The sequence below is a fragment of the Tiliqua scincoides genome, chromosome 2 (genome assembly GCF_035046505.1).
Source record: "Tiliqua scincoides isolate rTilSci1 chromosome 2, rTilSci1.hap2, whole genome shotgun sequence".
Taxonomy (NCBI): Eukaryota; Metazoa; Chordata; class Lepidosauria; order Squamata; family Scincidae; genus Tiliqua; species Tiliqua scincoides.
The window spans coordinates 132,292,265-132,317,840 of NC_089822.1; the positions used below are offsets into that span (position 1 = coordinate 132,292,265).

The 25,576-nt window shown below is 44.8% G+C and overlaps 1 protein-coding gene across 1 annotated transcript; it reads left to right on the plus strand.

Annotated features, from left to right (window-relative positions):
- Positions 1-16,837: 16,837 nt before the first annotated feature.
- Positions 16,838-25,149, plus strand: GPR182 (G protein-coupled receptor 182). The gene is made up of 2 exons (XM_066617005.1): positions 16,838-16,954; positions 23,067-25,149. Exon 2 carries the CDS (start codon positions 23,085-23,087, stop codon positions 24,165-24,167), a length of 1,083 nt encoding a protein of 360 aa, XP_066473102.1. The 5' UTR covers positions 16,838-16,954; positions 23,067-23,084; the 3' UTR covers positions 24,168-25,149.
- The last annotated feature ends 427 nt before the right edge of the window (positions 25,150-25,576 follow it).

Below are 25,576 nucleotides of genomic sequence, written 5' to 3' on the forward strand. Positions count from 1 at the left end.
TTCTGGCTATTTGCAAGAATCATATGGTCAGAGGTGGTCTGGAGTTCATTCATACTAATTCCAAGTCAGGCTTATCCAGTTGAACATCTGAAGTTGCCTTCTGTGGAGTCAAATCATTGGTCCATCCAATTCGGTATTGTCCATGGTTAATGGCATTGGCTCTCCAGGGTGTCAGAAAGAGGCTGTTACTTCTGTTACTCCCCCTTGTTGTTGGGGGAACTCTACTACCAAGGTGGTAGATCATCAGTACATAGAGACAGTTGGGAGGAGAGGCCAGGAAACGAGACTGGGGGTGGTAGATTTCTGGGCTTGGTCAGAAGAGAGCATTTTGGAACTGTAAGGCTTGCATGAGAGGGCTGTACCATGTCTGTACGTTGAATTGGCTTTCAATTCTTACCTATTCAATTATCTTCAGTTACCTGAGAAGCAAAAAATAAATCTTTATTTTCACACCTGGTGCACTAAAGGTTACTTAGCACAGGTATACTTTGTTTGCACTTCTTTTGATTGTTAAGATGACCTCTCAGCCTGGCTTGAGCCCCTTTCTCTTAAGGCCCAACCCCATGCTGCTTTGGCCCAGGTCTAGGCAGAAGCCCCCAAATGCTGGTGACTCTCCCCACCTCCCCACCCATGCTTCTCAAACAGCCACCACCCAGTTGTGACAACAAAGCCCTATTCTTATTTTAAGAACTCATAATCGCCAGTTGGATTCCCTTCTCTCTCTGTTCAAGCCTGCTCACGCAGAGCTGCCTCGCCCCATGGCTCAGATGCCTGGAAGCCAGCCAGAAATGCTAAATTGCACTGTGAAGGCAGCCTGTTTTTAGAGAACTCAGCAAGAAAGGCCCAACTGATTCCCAAGGCTTTCCTCAGCTCAACTGGGTGAAAGAGAAGGAGTCCAAAGGCCGCCTTTGCATTTACAACATGCCAGGAAAAAGCAGAAGGCTAGTTCTAGTCTAGCATTCTGTCTCCCTACTTCTTCAGATATGCAATGTAACCCTTGCTATAGAGCCAAATCAACCAGAATACTGATTTCTGCCTAGTTTGGGACTCCTGTATGGCTACCATTAATAATAGCTCCCTTCAAGGAAGAATGAATTGTACTGATGTTGTAGAAAGCAGGGGCAAGACAGGAACAGGAGGCTCATTCTCATTTCCCATGCTGCTTTGGGGCATATTAAAGCTCCCGATTTAATAATTCTCTCTCTCTCTCTCTCTCTCTCTCTCTATAGATCTCTAGAAACTATGGTTCTGCGAAAGGAGGAGGGAATCTTTTACAGAAAAGTCTCAATACTACAGCAAACTGCAATTCCCACAATTTTCTGTCAGAAGCCATGACAGTAAAACTGACATACCTGTACACAAAAGTAAAAGCTTGTGTAGCTATGCCCTTTGTATTTCTGGAGGAGAGAAAGAAACCCTCCTCTTTGCTACATTTTATTGCTTCCTAATGATGAATTGAAGTCAAACCATGTATCCTACCTACCACACAAAACAAAATAAAAGCAAAAGGGAGCAAGTTATAATTATTATTGATTCTTAAAAATTCTATCCCAACTTTCCTTTTATAGGGACTCAACCTCACTTACAACACGATAAAAACAAACCAATACATATCATCATGAAAAGAAACAAGATCCATTTACTCAAGGCTTGCAAACAATGTCATAAGAGAAACCAGATAAGCCTGGGAAATAATGTAAGGCTTCTAAACTGTGCCATGGCTCCCAGGGCAGCTGTGAAAACTAGCCGGGGGGGCCACAGAGTCCTAGTGAAAAACCACTGCCCTATACAATATATAGGATTGTAGCCCTAATGGGGACCTGAGGCCAATGGCCCAGCAGGTCAAGGGAACCGCCAGTCGAAAAAGTTTGGGAAATTACTGATGTAAGTCTGCACTCTTGTGCACAATCAATTCTATGCAGCTTGCTCCTAAATGCAGGCATGTGGATAGGGTTAGGTTCCATAAGCTGCAAAATCACCAATCCAAATAGTTAATGTTGCTGAATGTGCTTGAGTTGTGGCTATTCTGTCAGTTGGCCAGGTTGTGAAATAAGACTTTCAATTGCATGCACCTCACTTTTTGAAAAGAAAAATGGTCCCCATCCCTCTACCAGCACCAGGCTTCAGAAGCCAGTGCAGGATGCCGGTACCACACACCATAAGGATAGTCTTCAGGAATGCCCTCTCTCTCCCCCCCCCCCAAAAAAAATGAATATTTGAGAATATAGTTTTGTAACCCTTTTCCTCACTCCATCTATTGGTATTCTATATTGCCTTAGCATCTGTCCCAGTCTCCATCTTCCTTAGAGCCCCCTCGCCCCCAGCTTTCCTGGTCTGGCACAAGGATCCCTTAGTTAGCATGCCTTCCAGGTCTCCACCCTGCCATACATAAATTGACCCCTCCAGCCCTGCTGCCATACAATTCCTCAGTTATTCATTTTGTCAGCTGGGAGGAAGAGGAAAGAAACGACAGGGCAATCAATCCTGAGGGACCTCCTGATTAGATGTTATGGTTGAAACTGAATGGAAACTCAAAGATGTGTTTTCAAAGATGTGTTTCTTTCTTTCTCTTAGAGCTGCCACATCCAATATAGCTGTTCAAATGTTCTGATGGACCCAGAAAGAACCAGGCCAAGAATTTTTACTGTCTTAAATTCTTTTTTAAACACATACTTGTAGAAACAATGGGTGACAAGCAGGGATGCTCGGAGAAAAGATGCCCTTCCTTCTCTCACACATAGGAAGGAACGCTTTGGAAATGTATGCAGATTTAATCGGCATCAGTCGATTAGCACTCAATCATTAATCCATTCAGTTTTGTTTCAGAGATTGGACTCCTTTCTGTCCCAGATGGTAAAATGACTAGACGGGACATCTATGAAGCAATGGGGGGGGTAACCCAGCTGCCTGGCACCCGCCCACACACGGGCATTGGGCTGGCACCAGGATAAATGTCCCATTTGTCCCATGGGTGTGTTAGGTGTGATGTCAGGCTCGGAATATGGGCAGGGCACATTTTGGGCAAGCTTAGGAGAATGTCAGCCTGACCTCAGTGACAACCACACACTTATCTACACACACTCACACACATGAACACTCAGGCACATGCCTTTAGTTCTGCCTCCGCCCTACTGTCCTATTTAATAGGAGGCTGCTAGAATACTTGATCACTCCTTTAATTAAATGAAATTACAAGCTTTGGCAAAGCAGGGTGCCTTTGAGCTCCTACAGGCAGGTACAGAACATTCAGCTCTGCTTTGCAGGAACGGGGGGGGGGGGGAGAGAGAGAGAGAGAGAATATGTTACCTGCCTGTGTGGACAGGAAAGCAGCTGCCTGGTTTCCTGACGGGAAGCAGAAAAGCACAAGTCATACCCAAGGATCCCCCACAATCCTTTGACACATAAACACACATTGCCTCTGATCAGAGTTGATGGGTAAACATGGTGAGTGAGTGAGTGAGTGAGTGAGTGTTGTGCAGTTTGAATCAGCTGCTGCAGTACACCAGCATAGTCAGAAAATGTGTGAAGATTCCTGGGTGCCCCCACAACGTGTGAGTTCTATCTCAACTTGCCTCTTTGCAAAATGGAAGGAGTGTTACTTCTTAGTGAGTTGCATACACCGGGGTGCCCAAATCATAAGAACATAAGAACAGCCCCACTGGATCAGGCCATAGGCCCATCTAGTCCAGCTTCCTGTATCTCACAGCGGCCCACCAAATGCCCCAGGGAGCACACCAGATAACAAGAGACCTCATCCTGGTGCCCTCCCTTGCATCTGGCATTTGCAGCCCTCGGGGACCCCCAATCCAGCCCACAGGGAGCCCCCAGTCTTCAATGAATCTCTGGCTGTCCAAAGCCTTGCTGGAGCCTGTGCTGGCCCAATGCAACTGCTCTTAGTGTGAGAGCAACTGTCCGACCTCCCATGTGAGCTGAGGGCCAAGGACTCCCTCCACTGCTTGTTGTTTCACATCTGTGATGCAGCAGCGACAGCAAAGGAAAGGTCGGCCTTGCTTTGTGCTATTGGCCTTGTGCTATCGCAAGACCTTCATTCAATCATGTCAGTTCCATCTCTGATATATTCATTTATGTAAATTTATTCAAATTTGAAATGTAAATTAATCCCCCCCCCAACCTCTGACACAGTGTCAGAGAGATGATATGGCCCTCTTGCCAAAAGTTTGGATGCCCCTGGTATAGACAAAGCAAAGAGATTGAGCTGGCTTACATGCACATGTAGCAGAGTGAGGGGGTAGAGTGCTGAAGTGGCAGAATGGACTGTATCACCATAGACCTTTTCAGCTGAAGCCCCCAGAATGGTAGGCAACCGTGAATAAAAACATTTTCAACAACACATGATAAGATAGCACAATAAAATGATCATCAGAGGCCCTTTTCTGGGTGCCCCTGCCATCTCAGGAGAATGACTATGGAAAATGGAACCGTATCAGTCATAAGAACATAAGAACAGCCCCACTGGATCAGGCCATAGGCCCATCTAGTCCAGCTTCCTGTATCTCACAGCGGCCCACCAAATGCCCCAGGGAGCACACCAGATAACAAGAGACCTCATCCTGGTGCCCTCCCTTGCATCTGGCCTTCTGACATAGCCCATTTCTAAAATCAGGAGGTTGCACATATACAACATGGCTTGTACCCCGTAATGGATTTTTCCTCCAGAAACTTGTCCAATCCTTTTTTAAAGTCATAGCATCTTGTTTACAAAACATATGACACTGCTTTCTGCAGAGTCAGACAATCCTACCATTCAGCTCAGCGCTGTCTGGTGTACACCAACTGGCGGTGGGTCTCCAGGGTTTTAGACAGAATCTTCCCAGGAGATGCCCATTCAAGCCCAGAAGCCAAATGTTCCAGGCCATTTAGGACTGCAAAGGTTGAATCTTGGACCTTCTGCATGTGCTTGGAGGGCAAGGAGAAATGGGACATTGATGTCCAATTCTTCCACCCCCCATCTCATGAAATTTGGTTCAGTCATCCCTCTGGCTTTTGGGATTTTGCTGGCCCTTTGCCTTTCAATCCTAGCTGTGTAGTACCCTGAACCCAGAAACAGATTGGCAATCAATGCAGCTGGTGAAGAATGGCATAATATAGGCTGCTATCTTGTTACCCAAAGCTTTTAGGCCTTGTTTCCTCTGGGGTATCCTCCTTGCAAGAAAGCCTTTCAGATTGGGAGAAGCATAGGTGTGTCCTGCAACATTCTTGGCATCTAAAAGGCACTCAGCCGCCCTAAGTAAGTGCGGTAGGAAAGCTTAAAACAGTGGAGGGCCAGAAAGCTGTGCACAGTGTAGAAACCAGACTTCCTGTCTGCAGCTGCAGACTGCCTTTCCTGCGACATGAAATGCATAACCTCCATAAAGATAAGAAATCCAGAGTCGGTTGTGTGGATTCCAGTTGTCTTTAGCTGCCTCCGTGCACTAAAAGCTGGCTCAAAGGCAACCAACGCATAGCACATCAGTGAAGCTATTGCATTATGTTACTCTAGATGGCAGTAGCAGACCATAGACAAACTGGTTCCCTGGCCTGGGCTCTCTAAGGATTTAAACACCCCTCCAAGTTTCAGATATACTCAGCTAAAGGCCCTTGTCCTCCTTCTACATTCTCCCCCCACCCCCCTTGAGATAATGCTTTGGAGTGGTACCACTCCTAATAACTGATAGTAACTGGCATTGGGAGCTGTCCCTCCTCTGATACAGCACCTCAGAAGGCCTCTGAGAGGCATTCCAGTTTCTCAGCAAACCAGAAGTGCCTCTCAGAGGCCTCTGGGAGGCCTTCTGAGGAGTGAGCAAGCTGTGGAAGAATCCAGAAGTGCTTCTCAGAGGCCTTCTGAGGTGCAGGGAAGCCATGCACAGCCTTCCCGCAGCTCAGAACAACCCTGGAAGTGACCTGGTCATTATGTGGGTCCTCCAGCTACAGGTTTGGAATCCACAGTGGGTCAGATCAGTGGGTTCTGAATCCGAAAACAAGGAGGACCTACTGTATGCAAAGAGTGGTTCACGATAAAGGGCATTCTATTGTTGATCTAGCCAGGAAATAACCCTGACCTGAACTTGATCTAAAATGTGTGGCACTATTTAACAGACCTTGTACGAATGAGGTGTCCATCAATTAAAATACAATTAATTGAGGCTCTAATTGCTTCCTAGCACCATGTAATCACAAAGGGAAAGCTTAAAACACTTGTTGGCTCAATGAGATGTCACTGTGTTGCCGTTTTAAACAATAAAGGCTACCCTACTAAATACTGATAGTAGTGTAGAGTTATCTTGGTTGTGGTATTCGAAGTACAACTTTTTTTCTACTTCAAATATTTGGATTCTTTTTTTTTTTTTGTATTGAAGTCAGCATTAAATTATCTTTCAACTGATATATAAAATTGACATTTAGTGAAACATAACATTTCTTATAAGCCTGTAAAGTTGCAAAACATGAAATTTTCAAAAGGTTTCCACAATTTTGGCCACTACTGTAGTCCTAATTGTTTCTCCAAGAAACCTCACATTTGCAAGAATGCCATCTTATGAGTGAATTTCCGTTCCTCTGCTGCCCTCTAGTGCCTAGTATGGGTCTTGCAAGCATTGACCCATAATGTCTTTATTATGTTATTAAAAAACATTTTAATTTCCCCCCAATTAAAATAGCACAGCAATGGGAAGGGGGGGCACAATCTGAACTGACAAAGGCATAAATCCCTCTCCACCACAAACACATGGCAGTTCCACTCTGTTTTGCTGGGCCCTGTTGCTACTTAAAAAACAACAACAAAAAAAAACTCATAGCACCATATTACCCATTCCATGACATGTATAGCTTTACCTTCAGTGGCAGAAGCTCAAAAAGTCTGACAGGAGATACAGCCTTTCCATATACAAACATGTCTCAAATCTCTGCCTTCTCGTCGTTATTGTTATAATTAGTTGCCATTCTGTGCTGATTCCATAAAACCTGGACGTTCCTAAACAATATTAATATTATATTTAACAGTGTATGTTATATTTAAGTTACAATCAACAAAAGCAATCACTGGCAATTTTGTTTTTCCCTTCACAAATACCTAGATGTTGTTGGATCTGTTACCCTGCACATGCCTGATCTTGTCTGATCTTGGAAGCTAAGCAGGGTCAGGCCTGGTTAGTACTTGGAAGGGAGACCGCCTAGGAATACCGGGTGCTGTAGGCTTATACCATAGTCTTTCGAGACTGAAGGCTGCCAACCACTTGGATCAATAAAGGCAGAATGTGTAGCAGGTTCCTTCGGAAACAAGCTCTTTCCACATATTTCAGAGAATGCTTGTGTGGCAGGGGATTGCACTTGCTGCCGCCCTTCCTAATCTCCACATATGCAGCAGGGTTGCAATCTAAGCTACAGGGCCGGTACACAGCCAATTTCAGATAAATGCATGAAGGCTGAAAGCAAGGACAGGAGCAGGCCTGATCCCACTTCCAATCTGTGTTCACTGAGCAGATGAGAAAGGTTTGTATCTGTTTTGCTTAATGCATCAAGAGGGCAGTGAAGCTTGTCACTTGCCTGGCTAAATAGTCAGTAGTGAACAGCCATTTCACTAACAAACCAAGAGGCAAACAATTATTTTTGAAAAATTCTGCATAGAAATACTAACATCAAAACAAATTGTAAAGATATTCAATGCCCTGCCTAATGATCAATATGATCTCAATAAACAACTTCTAGACCACATTGCTGTTGCTTGAGTAAGTGATGAGAACATAGGAAGAGCCCTGATAGATCAGGCCATAGGCCCATCTATTCCAGTTTCCTGTATCTCACAGCAACCCACCAGATGTCTCAGGGAGCACTCAAGGCAACATACTGTACCTGTATCTTGTTGCCACTTCCTTGTATCTGGCATTCAGAGACAGGCTACCTCCAAAACCCAAAGACTGTGTATAATAAGCATGGCTTGTAGCCTATGATGGACTTTTCCTCCATAAATTGGTCCTATTCCCTTTTAAAGTCATCTCGGCCAGGTGCCATCACAACATCCTGTGGCAAAGAGTAATATGTACTATTCCAAGAGTCAAGAGAGTAATGCTGCAGTCCTAGATACACTTACATGGGAGTAAGTCTCACTGAACTTAATCAGACTTATTCTTGAGGAGACATGCATAGGATTGTGCAGTAAATGGGTTACCTTCCTCATCTAGTGAAGCTCCATGCCTGTCTCATTTAGGCAAGCCCAATACTCAACAGTAGCAGAAGATAAGGAATTTGACCTGATTTGAAAACTATCCCCATGTTCTGCAGCTTCACTTGATGTGCTATCAAAATCAAAAGAACAGGGTTGCTCTATTAATACTCAAAGCAACAGAACAATAAAGGCAACAGAGCTTCCTAAAAAGAAAACAGGTCTTTCCCCTCCACTTGAAAAAGGACTCTGTGGAACACGAGCAACATCTGCTGGATATTAAGAAGAAGTGCAGGCTGAGAACAGCTGCCAATGAAGGATGCAAAGGAATTTTATCCAAGGGAGCTATATAGTATGTTTCTGAAATTATTCTCCTTAAAGGTCCCCATATATTTTGAGCTTTATGGGGGGGGGGAGTTATGGCATGAAAATGCTAACTGTAATTGAATCAATAACTCCTGTTTGTATTTTAGACTCTCTCTCCCTCTCTCTCTCTCCATACATAGCAACAAATCTTTTAAAAGACCACAGCCCTGATTCATCTCACTATGCACAAAGCAGCTGGGAATCTGTGCATAAGGCCCAGAGGCAGTACAGTGCTTGGGAGTCCTTGGGGGAAAAAACCCTGGAGGGACCCCAGTGAAGAAGTTTCTCTACCCTTTTGAAAGTGGGCATGAAAGTGCACCAGCTATCCCTACTCATGGTGCCTGGGAAGGGGAACCAGGCAGCAAAGGATGGGAGTCCCCCACCACACTGCTGATGTGGCAGCAGCTATGAACGAGAGCTCTCCATCCACTGGCTGCTTCCCAGCTTTCCTGGTGAGAGTCCTCTTCCATTGCTGCCACAGTAATTGAAATGCAAAGGAAGGGTCACTTCTGCTGCCATCATCTCTCTCCCTCCCCCCAATATCCTCTCTGGAAACCTGCTTATTGAACCTGGGAAACTTACCAGGTGATGATGGGGACCACTGACACCACTTTTGGTGATTCATTGTGAAGTGGGCATCTGGGAATTGAAAAATGGAAGAAGCGAATGATCTACTAATGCTGCTACAGCTCCTCCAGCATTGCACAGTAAGCATCCCCATTGGAATCAGAGCTACCGGGCAGCTGCATCAGATCCTTGCTGCCAGGGAATGGGGGATATGGTTGGCCGTGTGTGGGCATGGGCCCATTTGAGGCATTGGAACCTGCGGTTCCACCAATGATGGGGCCTACTTAAAAAAAAAAAAAAGGCAACTTTACCAATCATGCCCTTTACAGAGCTTTTGCAGCTGTGCACAACACAGGAATATGCATTCTACCAGCACAGGTCCTCAATAGGATTGTGTCACAGATTAGCTGATTAATTGATTAGTTGCCCCAAACTCATATGGTTAATAGATTAAGGATGCAATCCGGTATATGGTTACATGGCAGGATGTCCTACTGGATTCATTGGGACTTCATTCTAGGTAGACATGCCTAGGATTGCACTGTAAGATGTCTTTAATGGGTGACTAACAAAAAATAAAGAAATATGAGACTAGAAAAAGAATAGTTTACTATAAAGCACGCACATCTTGCAAAACACTTGGATTATAATAACTTTTAGCAGAGTATCCACTTTTAATACTGTGTCTTTCCCTGCTGCAGCGGTGTAGGAATTAGAAGTGACCACATTTACACCTCAGGATGCTGACACAGCAGATATCACGATTGGTGCCATTTGTTATAACACAAAACTACTGTATTTAGTGGTGCCCTCTGCGAATCCCACAGCAGAGAGAAAGAGAGCATAACCACTTGGGAATGCCACATCCTGCCATCACGCAGGTGTTCATTATTCTGGCAGCTTTCCAGGAACCCTGCTGAAATGTGGGGGCCTTGGCACACTGTGAAGACAATTGAAGGAAGATCCTCAGGGGGCTGCCTGAGCTGGTCAAAAGGGCAGGAAGCCCAAGGCCGTGCAGAGGAGATGCAGGCAGTTCAGTGGCACCGGGAGCCTGTTGGCAGGAATCATAACACACGAGCAATTGCAGCCTTTTCTCTTCCTCAACAGGCTCCTGATTGACAAAATGAACAATGGAGAAGAGAAACTCAAGTACCACAACTCTCCTGCCTCTTTGGTGGTTTGGACAACTTCAGTGCAAGTGATCAAAACAGAGAGAGAGAAAGACATAATGCAAAATGGCTTTATTTTCTCTAATGCTGGGACTAGGGACTATGCTATATGTTCTATTAAGCCCATTGCTTAAAACCCAAAGTATTTATTTTATCACAAAGCCCACCCCCCCCCCCCGGGGAGGGAGGGAGAGAGAGAGAGAGAGAGAGAGAGAGAGAGAGAGAGTGTAATGTGATCAGGGCTGCAACACACAAGGAGGTGGTTAGCACTTTGCCTCGGCACTATTTCTAGCTGAATGTTGTTACTATATTATCTTTGTTGTTAATAAAATCAACTTTGCCACTCACAAGTGACTGCTGTCCACTGGATTTCAAACAGTAGAAGGGAGCAGGAGGCAGAGTGGGGGCAGATTCTAACAGATGGAGCCTGAAGGGATCTAGCAAATACAAGAGTGTGTAGCAGAGGCAAGCAGAATCTGGTTGAATGGGGCAGACCATGGCCATTGAGGGTATGAGTGGAGCTTGATCAAATCTCCTTGATCATAGGCAGTATGGCTGCAATGCTCAATCAGTTAATCATTTTGATTGACTAAAAAGATTCCCCTAATTGACGGAGCAGCAAGTTTAAATTTTTATTTTTTTTAAATAAGTACAAGACATTCTAAAAACTGCAGCGAAGTAATGCCACCTTAAGAAAAGCATTCCCTCCTGAGTGTGAAAGAAGGGAGAAAGTCTCTTGTAAGATAATACCTGCTGTGAATATTATTATTATTAATTATTATTAACAGTATTTATATATCGCTTTTCAACTAAAAGTTCACAAAGTAGTTTACAGAGAAAAATCAAATAACTAAATGGCTTCCTGTCCCAAAAGGGCTCACAATCTAAAAAGATGCCAAGGAATACCAGCAGACAGCCACTAGAACAGACAGTGCTGGGGTGAGGTGGGCCAGTTACTCTCCCCCTGCTAAAAAAGGAGCACCCACTTGAAAAAGTGCCTCTTACCCAATTAGCAGGGGTTATTACCCAATTAGCAGGGGTTATTACCCAATTAGCAGGGGTTAATAGGCATTATAAGCCTATTATAGGCTATAAGCCTATAGCAGGTGAATAGGCATTATAAGCAAATAACTTATGCTCTTCTACTTTGGAATATTTTTCCTCAAATGCAAATGTATGTAGATTTGCTCAAATAGCTAACTCAAACGAATATGACTCATTGACTAAGATTTCTTTAATAGAGTGGCAATTGTAATGGGAAGGTCCTGGTAGACCCCCTCCCCTAACATGGTTTTGCTAGTTGGACTGGTAAAATACCAGTCTTTTGACAATCCTACCTGGGACCCATGTGAATTAAGGCTGTTTGTGGTTTCAATGCAGAAAATCTGCTTTTGATGTGATGTGTAAAAATGCTCTTTGAAGAGGATGGCAGGAAACCCACCCTTTTGCAGAAATGTGCATGGTACCAAAGTGCTGACATATTACATTCCCGTTGTGGGGAGGGGAGGGGACAAAATGGGGAAACAAAGCCACCTTCATTAGCCTCTCTTATCAGCCTTTCCTTTCTCTTTTCCTGAAGGTCGTTTATATAACCTGTTCTCAGGTTCTCAGAAAAGACTGTTCTCAAGTTGTTTTCCCATAGCGGAAAAGGCCTTTTATTTATCTACTATTCCAAATGAACAGAAAAAATAATAATAATCCCCATCCCTTGGATCAGGAGAAGCCTCATTTGAGAAACTCAGAATAAAGATACATATTGCAGAGCTGACATAAGCTTACCAAAAATGGCTAGAACCATCCGTGCAACTAACGCAAAGAGGGTAACCTACTTAAACCAAAGCTATTCCTGGAGATTTTTTTTCCCCTTCAACTTGATGTGCCATCGTTAAGGAAAAAAAGGTTCTGTGAAAATCTCCAGGATTGCTTTCAAGGAGTTACCTGCAGATTGATGAGAATTCCTGGGGACAACAGCCCAATCCTGATAGACTGGCCACCCTATCTGCCTGTTTACTAATGGTTGTTTCTCACAGTGGACTGTAAAGCATGAAGGGAATTTGTTTTGTTTCCTTACACTTTGGGACATGTGATGGATACACACCAGGGATGAGCGATGAGTCTCAGCTCCAGGGTTAGTACTATGCATTAAAATGACGAGCCTTCACTTCAATCCCTTAGGACAGTGTTTCTCAAACTGTGGGTAGGGACCCACTAGGTGGGTCGTGAGCCAGTTTCAGGTGTTATCAGGTATGTGGAGTAATTAAGGGTTTGTTGATGTGAGTATAGCTTGCACGTGTGAATTTGATCCATCACAAGCCATTGAAATTTTGTGCTTGGAGTTCTCAATATTTTTTATCATTTTCTTTCTCAAAAAAATAATAACAAAAAGTGCCTTGGGGTGGTGGGATTTAGAATGGGGCCACATTTTGCAGGTTTCACCGTTTTCCCTGCACCATAACTCTGATCCAGATTGCTCTCCATTGATGCTAATCAACAAGGACAATGTGGTAGTGGAAAATGTTGAGGTGCACAAGGTGTCATTATATCCCCATAGCCACACACCACTAAAAGTATTAACAAAAACTAACTTTAAAGTTCTAAATTGAAGTGTGTTCTTTTGTCTACTTTGCAACTCATATATCATTTAAAGAAGTTGTTTCATTCCAAGACTCTGGAGTAGGTTGCAATGGTATAAAATAGTGGTCTCCAAACTGTGGGTCTGGGACCCACTAGTGGGTCATGACCCAATTTTTGGTGGTTTGCAGAACTGACAGGGCAGATTAGGCTACATGCATCAAGGGTTAAACAAGCTAGGACTTGGGGGGAAGGGGAGCACTGCTGCCCGGTCACCATTATAGCCACATCCTTTGGCACTAATAAATCAGGCAACAACCTCTAGTGCCTCTAAAAATTTTGGGAACCACTGGTTTAAGAGATATGTATACAAATTGAAAAGTGGGATTCCAAAATGGCATCTCCCACCGGCGGTCTGAAATGGTGCAATTAATTATGTTACCACCTCAGTCCACTGTGTCTGCAGGTTTGCCCACAGCTGCCAGCAATCGAGTAATGGGAGATCAGGTGATGCCCCTTGCATGTGTGAACCAGCCCTCACTTTCTACACTAGACCCAACATAAAAATAATACTCTCTGAACTCCTGTGGACAACAGTTACAGTTTGGGATGAGAGACATAATTTCCTGTATTTCTATCCTGCCTTTCTCCCCCTGAGGGGACCCATAAGCAAGTGAAAGCCCAGAGGAGAGTTAGCACCATATCACGGGACGATTGTTCTGTCACAAGCCGAGGATACTCGCTTTCAGGAATCGGTTTGTTGTTGTCTAAAAGGCCTGACTTATCTGTTCTGTTGCATTTCCCTGTTCCAGCTTCCTTCCGATCTGATTGTTGACCGCGCCTGAAATGGAGATTTCCAGCAATTGTTTTAACCATCAAGGCCCCTTGCCCCTTTACTGGAGCCCTGCCAAAGTCTCCTCCTCACCCCCTTCCCCTACAAAAACTGCACAGCCATCATCTTTGACTGACCGATTGCGTCACAAAATCCCAGGGACCTTGGACTTTTTCCACCGACCCCCCTCGACACATCTGGCAACTGACATTTGTTGTAATGATTTTCTATTGCTTGGTTTTCTGTAAGCTGCCCTGGAAGACTAACTGGGTGAAGGGTGGGGTGCAAAAGCTTGAAATAAATAAATACATTTTTGTTCCAGGACCTATCTCTCGACTTCGTTTCCTACTGACATGGGTCCTCCATAACCACAATCACGGATTCTCATCCACCCCCTTCCCTGTTCTGTCATCCCTCTGCCTTCCCCCCACTCCACTCCACCCCCTGTGCTGCCTTACCTACTCCAGCAGGAGAAGAGGGGATAGGACAGGAGAGTGGTCAGCTAGAGCATTTCCCCAAAGCAGGAGAGTAGTGTGGCAAGGGGGTAGGATGAGGGCAGCTAGTGCCAGTCCCAGGAGCAGCAGGCCTCAGTGTGGAACATTCGTGAGGGGGGGCACCCTTTCTGCACCCCCTCCACTCACCACGTTGTTGCAGTCAGCCAAACGCTGATGGTGCCGCATGAAATGTGGCACCCGGAAATAGTTGGTGGAGATATAATGACATCACCACCAACTGCTTCTGGGAGGCCCTCGTTGGGCCATTCTGAGCTGAGGGTGAATGAGTGGCCCCACGCAGTGCTCCGCTCACCATGCCTCGGCATGGCCAATTCCATGCCCAGGCAGTGGCAGGGCCTGATTTGGCTGAATCGGCCAAATTGCCTAAAGGCTGGCTCTGAGGGCTGCAGGTTCAGTAGCCAAAGGTAAGATAGCAGGCAGTAGGTGGCTGCAGCTCCTTCTCTCTGATCATCTGCTGCCTTAGGGCCCAATCCTATCCAACTTTTCAGCGCTGATGTAGCTGTGCCAAAGAGGCTTGCATTGCATCCTGCAGCAGGGAGGTAGTCACAAAGGTCTCCTCAAGATAAGAGAACATTTGTTCCCTTACCTTGGGGCTGCATTATGGCTGCATTGTGCTGGAAGGTTGGATAGGATTGGACCCTGAGGCAGCAACCACCTGAATAATGAGGCTGGTACTGACTTTTGTCTTCTTTTGTGCTTTGCACAGAACCTGTGCTACACAGATGCCTACTGCTGTCCCTTTTGTTGCTTGGCCTTTAGATTTCATTTTGTAATTAAAAAGTGGGCTTTCTTCTTTCCTCAGGAATGTATGCCTATCCACTTAGGTGACCATTTCGTCCATCTGCCCAGTTGAGCTTTGGCCCATGAAAGCTGATGCCACAGTATATTTGCTCAGTTTTACCTGACACTCTGTAGCAACAGATCAACATGATTGTCACAGTGGAGCTCAGCAGGACACTTCTCCGTCTTTGGGGACTCTCTTTGTGCTCTCAGCATGCTACTTTTCCCAGCAGAGTCATTTAAAAAATGAGAAAGAGAATGGGAAATGACAAACTCTCTTCCAGCACACTAGTTTACATTCCACTGCTGAAGTTATAAGTGCACTGTACGTCAGCAGGTGGCCTTGACTGCGATGAAAACCTTGATCATGTCCCTCACCCAAAGATCCCAAGAGCTTACGTGTGACGCTCAGCCATTTATGAGCATCCCTTCACCACACCCTGAGCCTCAAATGAGCTGAACCGGCATCGATTCCTATCTTGCAATAATGAGAATACCATTGCACAACAGCAAAGCAAGATTTTAGAAATCATGTGTGGGAAGAGCCAGAACACATGGAAAGAACCACATGAATGCCCACCCCTCTTTGGCACCTTCCAAAGAGTTCTTCCCTCACAATTCTGCCTTTCCCATGCAGATCCCGCTTGCTTTCTTTATCTGAGTGGCGTGGAACGGGGGTGGGGGAACAACAACTCTGCCATTTCTAGGCACACTTTATATACACATTCTATATATTCCATACACTCTTTCCTGGGAGCAAGGTAAATTAAACACACTAGGATTTACTTCTGAGTAGGCCTGAATAGGAATTTAAAAAAATTATTATTCATTTTTTTATATCCCTCTTCTTCCAAGAAGCACAGAGTGGTATACATAGTTCCTCCCCTCCTTTTTTTCTTCACAACAACCCTGTGAGGTAGGTGAGGTTGAAAGATGGTGACTGACCCCAGGTCACCCAGGTCATCCAGCCCTCAGCAGGTGCCATGAGTGCTAACTTTGGTATCCCTACACTACACCATTGCAGTGCTATTGTGGTGGCATGATGAATGGCCAAAGAGACTGTAGCCTAAGTACATACATCTTTCTAGAAATGGTTATTTATTCCCGTTTTACAAAGAGGAAAGCTGAGCCCAAGTGAAAGGAAGCGAATCAGGCCACTCCTGTTGACTGATTAGATGCCTAATATATGCTCATGTATAGGTTGTGCCTCGTTATCCATGGGGGTTCTGTTCTGGAACACCCAGTGCATAAAAAAAAAAAAATCAGTGGATACCAACCCAGTGGAAAAATAGCTTTACAAACCCACTTCCAGGTTTCTTGCTTTTCTATTATCACCCCAAAATGCATTAGTATAGACACTATATAGCATTCAGCCACTAGATGGAATGATGGAATTTAATGAAATGAAATTATAATTATTTAACACCAAGAAGGTAGGAAATTGGATTTTGGTGCTTTTCACAAGGCGTTTAAAGCTGGATCTTGGTATCCGTGGTGAGTCAATCAGTGGATACCAAATCAGTGGATGCCGAGGTCCCGCCAGCAATATCAGTAGTGATGCCCAGGCACTCCAACTCTTCTGTTACTTTGCCAGCACACTCTGTGTGTGTGAGCTGCACTTTGGGACTGAGAGGCTAACTGAAAGGAAATTAACCTCAGGAAACCTGCACTCCCTTGTTCTTCGAAAGTTTTCATTCAGCCTCTCTGATTGCCCTGATGTCTGTCCTGGCACACAACCAACTGAGCCAGACCTGAAAAGGAAATTTCCTGGGACAGACCCATGTTAAACAGCTCTTGTTATGCCAAGGCTTTGTGTTGTCGGGGGCAACAGGCTGTGATGCTCATTTCCTGTGTGGATGAAGGGGGGGGGGAGGAAAGGCACCAGCAATTCACTCAGCAGCAAACCATATGTTCCTGGAAAGACAGCACCAGACCCTCCAGAGGGACCACAGGGCTGACGTGTTTCACGATCATCTACATCACCATCATCTACAAGGTAAGCATAGATTTTGCACTTTCCATTTCTCCTCTAGCAACGTAACTTTTCACCAGCGTGAGCTCTGCTTGATTCCAGGGAACCACTGACAGAGATGCTTTTGTTACGGATGCCAGATTTCCTTCTGCTTAAGAAGCGGCACTTTCTCTTCCTTCCTTCAAATGCCCTGGAGAAAGTGTCACGTTTCTCCAGAGCTCACTACCAGAGCTTACTAGCTTTGTTTTGGCACCGGCTGCCACGTTATGGTTACTCAGGTCTCTCTCAGGCTAGAGACATCCCAAGAAATGTTTTCTTTTCTTCAGCAAATGGAAGATGGTTTCCAAAAAAAAAAAAAAAAATATGCTGCTTATAGTATGTGTGCACTTTTATCTCCGGTAAACAGGTTGATCAGGTTTTTGTATCATTTCCAAATCCTGCAAATCCTCTTTGGTCAAAAAGTGTGAAAGGAGAAAAAGTGTATGCATGTATGTATATTTGTCTGCATGCATGTATGTACATACAACATAAGAAGCAAAGCCTCTTTCAAGGCTAAACTAGAAATGACTTTAAACACATCATTTGGCCCAGTATGTATTTTTTTAAATTAAATAGCAGCTGCAGAGTGTTCCAGTTTAAAAAAAAGATCTGAGCAGGGGCAAAGGATTAAGGGCCCAATCCTATCCAACTTTCCAGCACTGCCAATGAGGTATGTGCTGCATTCTGCGGGGGGGGGGGGGGGTCACAGAGGCCTCTTCAAGGTATGGGAACGTTTGTTCTCTTACTTTGGGGCCGCATTGCCGCTCCATCGGTGATGGAAAGTTGGATAGAATTGGGTCCTAAATCACCTCTTACCTCACACTCCATCCCTGATTTAGATTAGGAGGGCCATGCGGGAGCTATTTACTAAATAGTTTTTTTTTTAATCGCACAGGGCCAAATTAATAATAATAATAATAATAATAATAATAATAATAATAATAATAACTTTATTTATACCCCGCCCCCCGCCTTTCTGCCCAAAGGGACCCAAGGCGGCTTTAAAAATTACATGTTTAAAGTCTCTTGTAGTTTGACTTTCAAAAGGCATTCAAATCTTTTATAAACAGCACCCTCTCTCTCTCTCTCTCTGTAGCCTATATTGACACCTTTTATTCAAATGTTTTATTGTATAGGTTAAAGAAGCTTTGAGATATATCACATTCTCCCTTTGGGAAACCAGAACCAGGAGTCAGGCTTCTGACTCCTGCTTGAAGGAAGAGTTCTGTGGAACTTAAAAGCCTGCTGCCCACCTCCACACACATTTGATCTAATAAACAGCTGTTATCTGAATCACTTTGAATATTGTTACCCAACTATTCCACATACCATAAACATTATGCTTCCTCTCCCCAAGTCTACCCAGTTCTTTCCTTCCTTTGGACCCTCAAGCCATGTCATCTTGCACTAGGTCTTCTCTGATCAGCTTTCCTTGGGGTTCCCAGACTGTGTCAATAGGCCATTCCACGTATTATATAGCAGCAGAACAGTGTGTGGCCCCAAATTGCTTAAGCCAGTCCTGGCCCTCTATGGAGTGCATGTGTATGATGCATCTATTTGCCAATGTGTGTTTCATTAAACAAACAAACATAGTTATTCACATGTATGTCCCCACCCATTCACATTTATATCCCCACACAGCCTAACTCACAATTTAAAACATCATAGTAACTCTAAAAACCAGCAGATGGATACAATTTTTATCATTGTTATACCAAAAAAGGGGAGGTGTATCTTAACTCTGCAGTCCACTAAATGGACTGTGAGCGTAACTCTCCTTCTGTGAATGGAAGGAGTGCATATAGGATATTTGCTCAATGTGTGTGAATTGGGCCCATCAGTCACAGCTATGTCCAGGTGCAATCCTGTCTGAAGCTCCAGAAGGCAGATGCTAATCACTAATGTGCTAGATAGCCCTATGGTCTAAGGCAGCTGCCCCTCTCCATCTACAATGGGGGGGGGGGGGAACAGGACTGACTCAGCAATCCTGTGTATTCTAATAGCAGTGGTACAAGCAAGCCCTTATTTGATAATAAAATATTGGAGCATGAGCTGTAAACAGCTTTCAGAAGCCCCATCTGACTACCCCTGTTTAATTGCAATAGACCATGATTTTCTTTCATAGACCACAAATTCCAGCAGAATGTTCCCTGGCTTTGATTCTACCTGTCAGTAGATATGTTGTGTTCTATTTCTGTGCCCCACTTTTTCAAGTGGTGCAAGAAGGCCCATGGTGCCTTCTGGGTTCTGATTTCCTTTAGATGACAGTGCACTGAGGGCTCACAGTGTCTTTGTAATGTTTGCTCTATTTACAAATAAATATGACATTTGGGTGGAATAAGCACATGCTTCTGCAAACAACTTCAGCAGTGTGTGTCTTCTAAACATGCCCAAAGAAGCTGTTCATCTTGGCTTCCATTACAGTCTTTCTTAGATCATGTACTAACCTGTTTTGATCTTCCCAGACTCTGCCAGCTCCTGCTACCTTTATCTTTTTCACTAAGGGCCCAATCCTATCCAGCTTTCCATCACCAGTGTAGCTGCAATGCAGTCCCAAGGTAAGGAAACAAATGTTCCCTTACCTTGAGGAGGCCTCTGTGATTGCCTCCCCACCACAGGGTGCAGTACACGCCCCATTGCAGCACTGGCACTGGAAAATTGGATAGGATTTGGCCCTAAGTTGGGGAGGGAGGAGGAAGGGAATCACCTTAAATCACAGCCCTTCCTCTCAAACAGGTATGTAAGTGAGGATGCTAAGAGCCCTTGGTGGAGACTCGCATTCCAGGAGTTCCTTGAGCCATTAACATTTGTTAGCCCTCTTTTGTCCATCCCAAGCAGGGCTGACCCAGCCATGAGGCTGACTGAAGTGGTTGGGGGAGCAAACTGATGAAGGGTGCCCTGCCCTCTCTATCTGCCCACTGCCTCTCCTCCTAGCCAGCTGCTTCAATCAGCTCTCAAATCCTTTTCTTGCTTGCTGAGAGTGAGTAGAAAGAGGATGGGGCAACCACACAAGAAGTGATTGCAGTAACCAGTTGCTCACTTTCACAAGCAATCAGAACAAGATTCTGATCTGTGGACTCCAGATCATTTGCTGTGGTGGGTCCCAGGCACACTGACACACATGCCATTTTTTTTAAAAGGGGGGGGGTTGAGTGCAGGGGCACAGATTCCAGTGGCAGATCTGCTGAAACCACCTCTGACTGCAGGTAAACTGGCTATGCATTGTCTCAGGACCCAGCTCCAGTGCCATGTTAATTCACAATCCCACTCTCACAACCTTAAGAGTAAGAGTTATGTAAGAGCTGGTTTTCTTGTTCACCCTCCTGTTCCTTTTTTCTCTTTTATAATCATATCTATTCAATTGCGAGCCATTATTTTATCTTGTAAACTACCCTGAGTGCACTGGCAGAAATATAAATGTGATACACAAATGTAGCAAGTGAATCACAAAGGCAGCATATAGCAGGTGCATCATACTTGCTCCAGCAGTCCCTTTAATTCAAAACCAGACAAATTTCAAGTGCAGCTTGTTTGTCTGCAGCATATCTATCTGTTCCAGCTCATATATAAACATAAGCACATGTCTTCAAAGCAAGCACGCAACCTCTGGCCAGCACAAACAATAGGGTCTTTCTGAATCTCTCTAGAGGGGGTAAGGAACAACAGAGTATATTATCCACCATTTGTTCCTAATTAACTTTTTAGTAGTAAGGTTCTGTGCACTGAAAGAAGAAAAAAATCCAAGATATATTGAGGGTGCATCTACACAACAAATGTCGGTGCTCTGGTTGGGTTGTTATGTCTTCTCCTAGAGCAGTATTTCTCAAAGTGTGGATCCAAAAGTGGGTCATGACCTGATTTCTGGTGGGTCCCACAGTACCTCCAATCAAAAGATGGGTGATGAAAAGATCAGATAACTAATTGTCTCAAGCCCTGAGGCTAATCAAAAATCAGATAGCTGCAAAAAGAGTTGAGCTCTTGCAGTTTGCAAGATAGCAGCTAATTGCCCTGCAAATGGCTGAGTTCCTGCAGTTTGCAGGAACTTGTGTGAATATAGGGAGATAAATGTTTGAGCATCTTTTTTCTGGTGTATTTCTTTCTAAGTCTGTCAATGACAGGTAGTGAGGCTGGGTCACATAACTAAGCCCCTCAAGGCTTGAAGCTATTCATTAGGGCTGCCTTATTATGAGAAATGGATCAAGTTTTTTGCGAACAAACTAACAAAAATATTACAGGGAGGCCTTATTCGTGGATACCATATCCATGGATTCAATTATCCATGGATCGGGTCCACTGCCCCCCTGCTCACCTCTGGAGGGTCCTCTGAGCTAATCTGTCTATCCATCTGTGGCCTTTACCAGGCTCAGACTGAGCCCTAGAGGTAAAAAAAAAAGTCACTGCTGGTTTCTCCATGTTGTGATGTTTTCACTGGAAGTGATGTTTTTAATGATTTCTAAAGCCTTATAAGGCATCAAAAAGTCACTTCCGGTTTCATGGAGAAACCAGAAGTGACTTTTTTTTACGTTTAGGACTCAGTCGGTGCCCAGCAGAGGCCGTGGATGGATGAATGCAACCTTTGCTGGGTTCAGAGGATCCTCTGGAGGCAGGGAGAGAGGAGCTCCATCTGGCTCCGGAGCGTGAGGGGAAGTGTTCTCCCATATCCACAGTTTCACTTAAGTGTGGGAGGTTTCAGAACAGAACCCCCGCGGATATAGGGGCATGCCTGAATGTGTAAATAAATAAATTAAAATATTATTTTATCACCTTTTTAAAAAGTCTTGTAAAGCTAGGTGAGTCCCAATAGTGTCATTTCAAAAAGTGGATTCTGGTGCTAAAAAACTTGAGAACCGCTGTTCCAGAGAATCTGGAGGGATTCCAGATTTGTGAATGTGTTGAGAACACTTTATTTGAGACCTCCCCCCCCCCACCTTTGCACAAAGTTGCATTTCTCAGAACTCCTTAGTTGGGAGCTAAGGCCCTTAAGCAAGACCGAACCTTGTTCATGTTTAGATTTGTAGCTTTAGCACGAAAATATTATCCATGTGTACAGATACTTGTGTGAAAGAATTTTATGTCCTAGTTATTGTTCTGATTTTTAACATTGTATGCATTGCTACATTTTTTGATACAGTGTGTTTTGTTGTTGTAACCATTCTGCTACCCTTGGTAGAAAGTGGAAGGTAAAATGGTATCTAGAGATAACTGTATAGGACAACAGTGCACTTTTATCTACTGTGCTGAGATAGCAGACTGTTCAGTTGCTTTTTTCACTGAGGGCCACCAGGGGGAGCAGCATGCAGCACCAAAGCATTGGCTAGCATAACTCACTACAGATAGACGAGGAGAAATTCGGTGGATATTCACTCATACAGTGAGCCCACCATCTCATCATTGGACTGTGCAGTTTTTACCTGGCAATAGACTCCCCCACTTCCTTGCTGTGCTTCATACACAAAAGCTGTCAAGTTGTACTTCTATGAAAAGAAAGGTTGTTGGGAAATGTGCATCCTTTTTCACAAAACAGAGCTGTCACTTGTTTATTTTTGCATTTTTATACCGCCCCTTCTCCAAGGAGCTCAGGGTGGTCTACATGGTCCTTTCCCTCCTTTTGTCTTCACAACAGCTCTGCGAGGTAGGTGAGGTCAAAAGGGAGTGACTGACCCAAGGTCACCCAGGAAGCTTCGTGGCTGGGATCTGAACCAGGTCTTCCAGGTCTAAGGCTGACTCCCAAACTACAAGACGATCCTGGCTCTCTTTTCCTGGCAAGATTCCTGTGTCTGTAAAGAGTTCACCCAAGGACTCCTTGTTTTGTTTTTTGCCTTGACAGATTTACAGCCCAATCCTATCCAAACTTTCCTGAGAGTAAGCCCCATTGACTCTAATGGGACTTACTTCTGAGTAGACATGCATAGGATTGGGCTGTAATACAGCAGTCCTTTCAAGAATATAAGCGTTTCTTACAGGGAGATCTTCAACAGATGTGTGTTCTGCAGTTCCCGTTATGGAGATGCAGTATTAAGGGAATCTGCACCTATCTGGGAAGAAAAGCTCAGCACAGATTCAGTGGCATTCACCTCTGCTTTTCTTATTTTTACAGTTGACCCTCCTGATCAAAATGGAAGAACCAGAGACCCACTCCCCTTTTGGTGAGTATGGGGAGTATCAGAACTTGACAGAGCTTATCCACCTACTCAACAACACCTTCAGGTACTGTGATCTGGGGCTGGATGAAAATGTGATGCACGTATTCCTTTTTGTCCTCTACCTCATCATCTTTGTGGTTGGGCTGGTGGAGAATCTCTTGGTCATCTGGGTCAACTGGCAGACCCGAAGCCGCAGGGACCTGGTCAACCTCTACATCCTCAACATGGCCATTGCCGACTTAGGGGTGATCCTTTCTTTACCTGTCTGGATGCTGGAAGTGATGCTTGACTACACCTGGCTCTGGGGAGGCTTCCTCTGTCGCTTCACCCACTACTTCTATTTTGCCAACATGTACAGCAGCATCTTCTTTCTCACTTGCCTCAGTGTGGACCGCTACGTGTCTTTGACCACCTCTTCTCCCTTCTGGCACCGACACCAGCACACCGCACGACTTATTGCCTGCTGCTGCATTTGGGCTTTTGCTGCCATCGTCCCTTTGCCCGAAGTGGCACATGTGGAGTTGATTGATAGCGAACAGCCAATATGTACCTTCTTGGCCCCCTTTGAAGCCTATGATGAGTGGGCCTTGGCTGTCACCCTTCTCACCACCATCGTTGGGTTCATCATCCCCTTCTCCGTCATCGCCATCTTCAACATTCTGACAGCCAGACACATCAGACGCTGCAACAAGCCAGAGGGGAGAAAGCACTGCATCCTCATCTATGCCTATATCATTGTCTTCCTGGTCTGCTGGCTGCCATACCACTTGGTTTTGCTTTTGGTTGTGCTCGATGGTGTCAGCATCTTCCTCCACTGCTACTTGGTCAGTTTCCTGTACTTTTTCTATGAAATCATAGACTGCTTCACACTGATCCATTGCATCGTCAACCCCATCCTGTACAACTTTCTGAGCAAGAACTTTCGAGGGAAGCTCATCTCGGCTGTGGTCAGGTATATCCCCAAAGATCAAACCAAAGGAAAGGAAGGGGGTGGTTCTTCTTCTAACACCCAGCATTCTATTATTATCACAAAAGACAATGTCTCACCAAGTTAAGGGAACCTTCTGTTGCTCTGCTCAACTTCATTGTTCCAGAATATCCATCCTCTGTATTCAGAATTTTCTCTCACCGGTGGTGGGCAGGTTCCATATGATGCTATTGTTCTAACTATCCTCATTCATTAATGATCTAGGGAGAGCAGGGCCATACAGGGTAAAATATAGGGTTCATTATATGCTGCTGTCTCAAATATACTTAGCTTAACATGTGGAGATAATTTCCTATCCAACCCTACTGCCACCCCTCCCCAAAATCTGTGGCAATTATTGTTTTATTGTTTTATTGTTGCCCTGAAATTGTTCAATAAGACGAAATTCAAAAAAATGTGTCTCCTGGAGTAGAATGTTGAATGAAAATGACCTTCTGAAGCTATTCCACTCATTAAACAAACAGCATGGCCCATAAATTATACAGACATTTTGCTGTCTTAAAAGATAGACCTATTCCTGGGTATATTAGGAGGGCTTATTCCAAAAATGGAATCAGTTTTGCCATATCACATCTAGTTTCAGAGATAAGGCATAGCCTCATTAGTGAATGGTTCAAGCACATGAAGAAGCCATAGTGTAGGCTTCTTCATAAGGACACTGCTTGCACCATTCACTAGCAAGGCTATGCGATAGTTCTGAAACTAGACATGATAGGGAAAAACTGATGCCAAATTCATATAAAACCACAATAAATTTTGGGGGGAAAAATTTCTGACTCTCTGTTTTGCAGGTCTGTGTTATTAGTCAGAACAATATATAGCTTTCTTGGTCTGGGGCAACATATAAGAGTAAAATGGACACTGCCCAGGTTACTTTTTGACTGGTTTCTTCTTCTGGCTGGAAAAGCAGGGTGCCAACAACTCAGTTCTGGGACTGTGTACACGCGCACACACACATGCACACGTGCGCACACGCACACACACACACACACAGAGTGTTTTTTTTATTTGAAACCAGAGTGTCTCTGCAAATGGGGCACTTGCTGGAGGCCCATGCCTAAGTCAGGGCCCACATGTATGCTATGCTGCGGGGGCAAGGGTCCACCACTGCTACTGTTTCTTACTACTGGGCAGGGGCAGTCCAATCCTAAGCTTCCCGGTGCCCGCTGGTGGCACCAAAGTGGTTTCCGCTGTATCCTGTGGGCACTGGGAATCAGCTTTCACCCCCTTCCCCTGGGGAAAGCCCAAGCCTGGGGCTTCTCAAGTCTGCACCAGCTATTTTGCTTGGTCTGGGAGACTCCAACACCTTCTGGCCTGACATGGCAGAAGTCAGCCGGTTCCACCTCTCTCCCACTTTGGTCTCACACCCAGTGCTAGCACATCCTCCTCTTGCCAGCGCTGGGCCTGGTGCCTGACTGGCCTAGCGCCAGCACTCCCTACTCACCACGTGCTCCTCACCCAGCACTGGCTAGGGCT

Coding starts and splice junctions, on each gene's coding strand:
- GPR182 (XM_066617005.1), top strand. CDS start 23,085: ATGGAAGAACCAGAGACCCACTCCCCTTTTGGTGAGTATGGGGAGTAT.